The 4,680-nt window shown below is 40.8% G+C and overlaps 1 protein-coding gene across 1 annotated transcript in view; it reads right to left on the bottom strand.

The window, feature by feature from the left end:
* Window positions 1-664: 664 nt before the first annotated feature.
* The window catches only part of Lgalsl (galectin like), a 5,874-nt gene continuing 1,858 nt past the window's right edge, over window positions 665-4,680 (bottom strand). Inside the window, exons 2-6 of the mRNA XM_010609832.1 lie at window positions 4,596-4,676; window positions 4,042-4,113; window positions 3,796-3,884; window positions 3,083-3,260; window positions 665-1,030 (exon numbers count right to left, since the gene is read on the bottom strand). Coding sequence (XP_010608134.1) covers window positions 887-1,030; window positions 3,083-3,260; window positions 3,796-3,884; window positions 4,042-4,113; window positions 4,596-4,676 — 564 coding nt within the window. The 3' untranslated portion in view covers window positions 665-886. The remainder of the gene's footprint in view (window positions 1,031-3,082; window positions 3,261-3,795; window positions 3,885-4,041; window positions 4,114-4,595; window positions 4,677-4,680) is intronic.

Here is a 4,680-nt window from a genome sequence, read left to right as displayed (position 1 = left end):
AGGGAGTAGTTAGTTTTAAAGAAGCCAATACTGTGTTAATTCACAGTAAGGAGAAGCAATGTAAATAGAATTTCACATAATTGACAATAACTTGAAAAACAGTTTTATCAAAACACTGCAAATTTTTCCCAAAAGCACTTACAGAAATTCTTATGACGAGATCCAAAGTTCAGGGGGTTTGGAGAATACAACCCAAATCTTTAAGGTATAAATTCACCTGTTATATGACTGTAACATGTAATTTTCTCTCCTCAGACCTAAGATATTGATACATTCAAAAGTTTATAACTTGCTGTTCTTGAGACATTGCTCATTCTCTAATACATACATTGAATATAAATAAATAGCTACAAGAAAGCTTCACAAATCTGAATTGACATTATGCTATGCCAAAAAAGAAAAAAAGGAACAAAACAAAATTAAACTTGAATAACCTACATTCTATGTAAATACCCTGACCAAAAGGTTGGTTGTGCTACACAATTCCACTTCAGTGGAGAAATGTGTTGATTTCGGTGTACCGTTGTTTTAAATGTCATTAGCACTTTTGTTTCTAAACATCACCTTGGTTTAAAATGATGAATAATTTTATATGAAATCATAAATCATTACCAATCCATTTTAGTTTAGTCTAAACAAAATCCAGCATAAACGTATTACTTTGTTTTGGGAATTATGGCTTGGTGTCTTTGTCCAACAACTTTCTTTCTATGGACAAACCACAGCTGAAGTCGTCATTTTGGGTTTAAACTGCACAGAAAGAAGAGACAGTGAAGCTTGCCTTTGTTTTCTAAGTCTCTAGATCTTGACAGGACACTTCTTCCAGACCAACAATCTTGTAGTTGTGGCACCTGATCCTATTTGAAAAGAGGTGGTTTAAACATCATCAGCCAAGTTTGGTGATCTGGAGGTCCCCATTTATCTTTATGGTGTCAATCGCAGATAATGTTTGAATACGATGGTAAAAATCAAAAAGTTGGTGTCCATCTACAAACACTCTGAAACGTGGGTGCTCACAAAGAATTTCCACCTGGAACAAACAAAATAAACGTATCAAATCACGATTTCAATGAACCCTATTGGGGAAAACAAACTTCATTTTAGAAAAAAAAACAAAGACAAAAAAGCATAATCTTCAATGATTCTCAAACATCAGAATGCACCTGAACTACAGAGAGAGCAAGCTGGAACACAGATGGCTGGATTGCTGGAAGTCACTCCCCAAATTCTCAGTTCAGTAGCTCCAGGGTAAAAATTTTTTTGTTTTTTGGTACTGGGGATGGATTGAACTCAGGACCTTGTATTTGCAAGGCAGGCAGCAGAACCACTGAGCTAAATCCCAGGGTCCCCAGGGTAAAGTTTAAGAATCTGCATTACTACCAAGTTCTAAGGGGATGCTAATGTCATCCGGACAGGACAGGAAAACCATTTTGAGAACCACTGCTCTATACCATTCAATATCCTTTAAAGATTTTAAATTGCTTAAGCTTTTAACATTTCTCCTTGCACTCCAGAAAGTGATGTAAAATAGCACAGATTTGTTTGCATGGCATTTAATGCCTCCACTGTCTGCCTTGAACAATTCCATCCCATCTTCAGAGGAGCCCCTCACGAGGCAGAACTGGTACCCATCATAGCATGTAATAATAGTCTAGGCACTAAACATGGTAAACACTAAAGTAGAGAGAAGGTTACACAGTAATTACCATTGGACTAAGAATGTGTAATTAACAAGGCTTTGTTAAGCCAAACAGAAATACAGATTCTACATGGTAAAAGCTTTTTTCTCTCCTTTTCCTTAAGTTATTCACCACAGTCTAATTATTGGTTCTGTGCTATGATGTATTTATTAAAAGCACTGGCATATACCATGTAAGGAAAGGCTCCATATGTGATATTAGTCACATTTAATTCATATTATTGCTACGATTATAACACCAAAGGTCTTTTTCATTCCAATTTTGTTGTTGGGAAGCATCACAGTCCTCTGGCAGTCAGAAACTGGCTGCTCACACTCATGAGCTGGGGATTAGGATTCATCACTAACGAACTGTCCCAGAGAAAGGGACCCTAAGGGAACATTATCATCTTAAAGAAGTGGATGGTATGCGAGGAGATAATGGGTCAAGGGTACCCTCTCCAGACTGTGATGAGAAAGGAAACTATCTCAAATCTATCACTGATGTAAAAGTTACAGATTTTTAATTTCTGCCCATGCTGTAAAGAAGAGAAATAACCATAAGGTCTTTGAAACCTTCTAGATGAAGAGCAACATGTTAATGGTAGTTCTGCTTGATCAGGCTCATACAAGACACAGAGCTTACAGTTAATAGGATGTGATGAAGAGAATTACTGACATTTCAGTAAGTCCTTAATTTTTATGTACTACTGACTTGTATCTCTTATTTGGCTCTGTCCTCCATGGAAGAAGGTGCTGCTAATGCTGCCTGATACATGGCAAGTTGGGGTTGTATTTCCTGCCTGCAAGATAGTGGGGAGCAAATCTGTATTCATCCAGGCCCAAGGGAAGGAATTTGTCACATAGCCTGTGACCATGAAACAGACTGAGGCTTAATTAACCCAGAGAGGAAAACAAGGACACAGGCATGGCCTCATTAGAACGAGTGAGCAAGAAATGATAATCACTCAGTTCTTCAGAAAGTCATAATTAATAAGGTTTTGAGCTACTTTCAGGCTTCGGAAAAAATGAGAAAAATTCTAGATATTAATATTTACTAATTAATCAGATATTTGGGGGCAAGTATGCTTAATACCATATTGAGTACTAACTACATAGCAAAGTACTTATTAAATTAATACTTGCATAGTAGATATTCAGTATTAACAATCTGGTTACATAAATATGGTGTATTTACTAAATGTATGGGCTAAAGACAGCCTTTGATGAATATTAATGTATATTAGCACAGAAAGCTCTTTTTATTTTTTTCTTTCACCATTAGGTGACAAAGTTCCTGGCCATGCAGAATTCTGGCTGCTTAAAGTGTGCTTGGCACGCACATGATAAGGAGAACGTCACTGCTCTGCCAGTGGTAATGGCCAAGGCACTCGAGGTACTCACCCTGAATGGCTGGTCTGGGATGAATGGAAAGTAAGGGATTGCTGACTGTTCTTCACCCCTTTGCCCAGATATACAAGAATTTCTAAGTAGCTGCCTGTCTGTGAACACAGCTTTGAGTTCAATTGCCACATCTGCAGGAGGATCTTCCGAGTCACCGCAGGTCAAACTGATTGCAAAGCTGAAAAGAAAATGGTTTCATTTGTTCAGAATTATACTCAAAACCAGTTGTTACTAAGAGCAGGCTCTAGTGAAAACTTTAGTGGAGTTGAAAATATCTGAAATTAAGAGTTCAAGTACTCCAAACCATTTATACATCTATATCTTAATCCATTTCAGAATTCCCAAATAACAGCTCCAGAAGCTGAACCAGAAGAAATAATATCTTGTAAAGTTTGGTTCCTACTTAAACTGTTGGGTTTTGTTCCAAGAACTACATTTCAAAACTATTAAAAAAAAAAAAAATCCTTTAGCCTCCCAAAGGGTCAAAGAGAAAATGTGGGTCTATATTTATCATCTCTGATATAAATAGCTGTCTGGAGAAATGATGGCTAGGATTCATACACATTCTTTTCATGGGAACATGGTACTTTCTTGGCACTCTCAACTAGCAGCACTGTCCACCAGGAGAGGAAGAGACAAAACCACAACAGGAGTGGGTAGGGGCCTCCCTGCCACTGCCTAATAATTCCGAGGGTGGCAGGACTCTGCGTTACCTCTCTGGGTTGAGGTCTACGATGCCCATCACTAACACCTTCTTGCCTGGTCTCATGCCACCTTTAATGTGCCCACAAAATGGAACGACCTGCAAAGGAGAAGTGGAGAAACAAGAAGTTTACAGGCTGTTAGAGAAGTGCCAAGCCCTCAGATCAGGTGGACCTGACCCATTAGAAAATGCAGGAAACTGTAGTTATAAAGGAGGGGGTAAGGCAGAGATATAGAGCACAGAGAAAACCATTTACCAGTCGCGGGAAGTACACGTCGGCTTGAACTGGAGAGCCCAAGGAGTTGTTTAAATGCCCATCATCCAGTTTCTAAAAATAGAAGCACACAGATTGGCTTTCCACAGACCCTTTTTCCTAGGGGGTTTGGAGGAGGGAAAACCTACATAAATCTGCCGGGATCCAGCAGCCCACCACAGACACACAGGCAGTTTCTGCAGATGATGGATGCCTCTTCATAGTCCATTAAATAACCGCCCCCCACCCCCCAACAAAACTGTTCTTTCCACCAGGTAGCTAAACAAACATCGGTGCAGATCCAGATCAAATTCAAGGTCGAGGGCCTCGGAGAAGGCAGGAGGTGGGCAGGCCCTTCAACTACAAAGGATTCAGGAACCGGTATCGCCCAGGCCTGACCTCTGAGACGTGGCTGAAGTAAAGCGACAGTGCTCAACTTCTCTCCGGAGCCCCGGGCACGAACCCACTTCCATCGGGGATTCCCCAAGACATCGGGGGGCGGCCGCGGGGCGCGCGCCCCACTCACCCACGCGCACAGACGTGCAACGCACACACACCTGGCCAGTGGCTGCACAGGCACGGAATGCGGGCACCTCTATTTCGCCGACGCCCCCCACAGCCTGCCCCCGTTCAGCGCCCTCC

Source organism: Fukomys damarensis, unplaced genomic scaffold (genome assembly GCF_012274545.1).
Source record: "Fukomys damarensis isolate Sample0158 unplaced genomic scaffold, DMR_v1.0_HiC HiC_scaffold_2, whole genome shotgun sequence".
Taxonomy (NCBI): Eukaryota; Metazoa; Chordata; class Mammalia; order Rodentia; family Bathyergidae; genus Fukomys; species Fukomys damarensis.
Note: the sequence above shows the minus strand (reverse complement) of the source record. Positions and strands in the feature narration are given on the sequence as shown.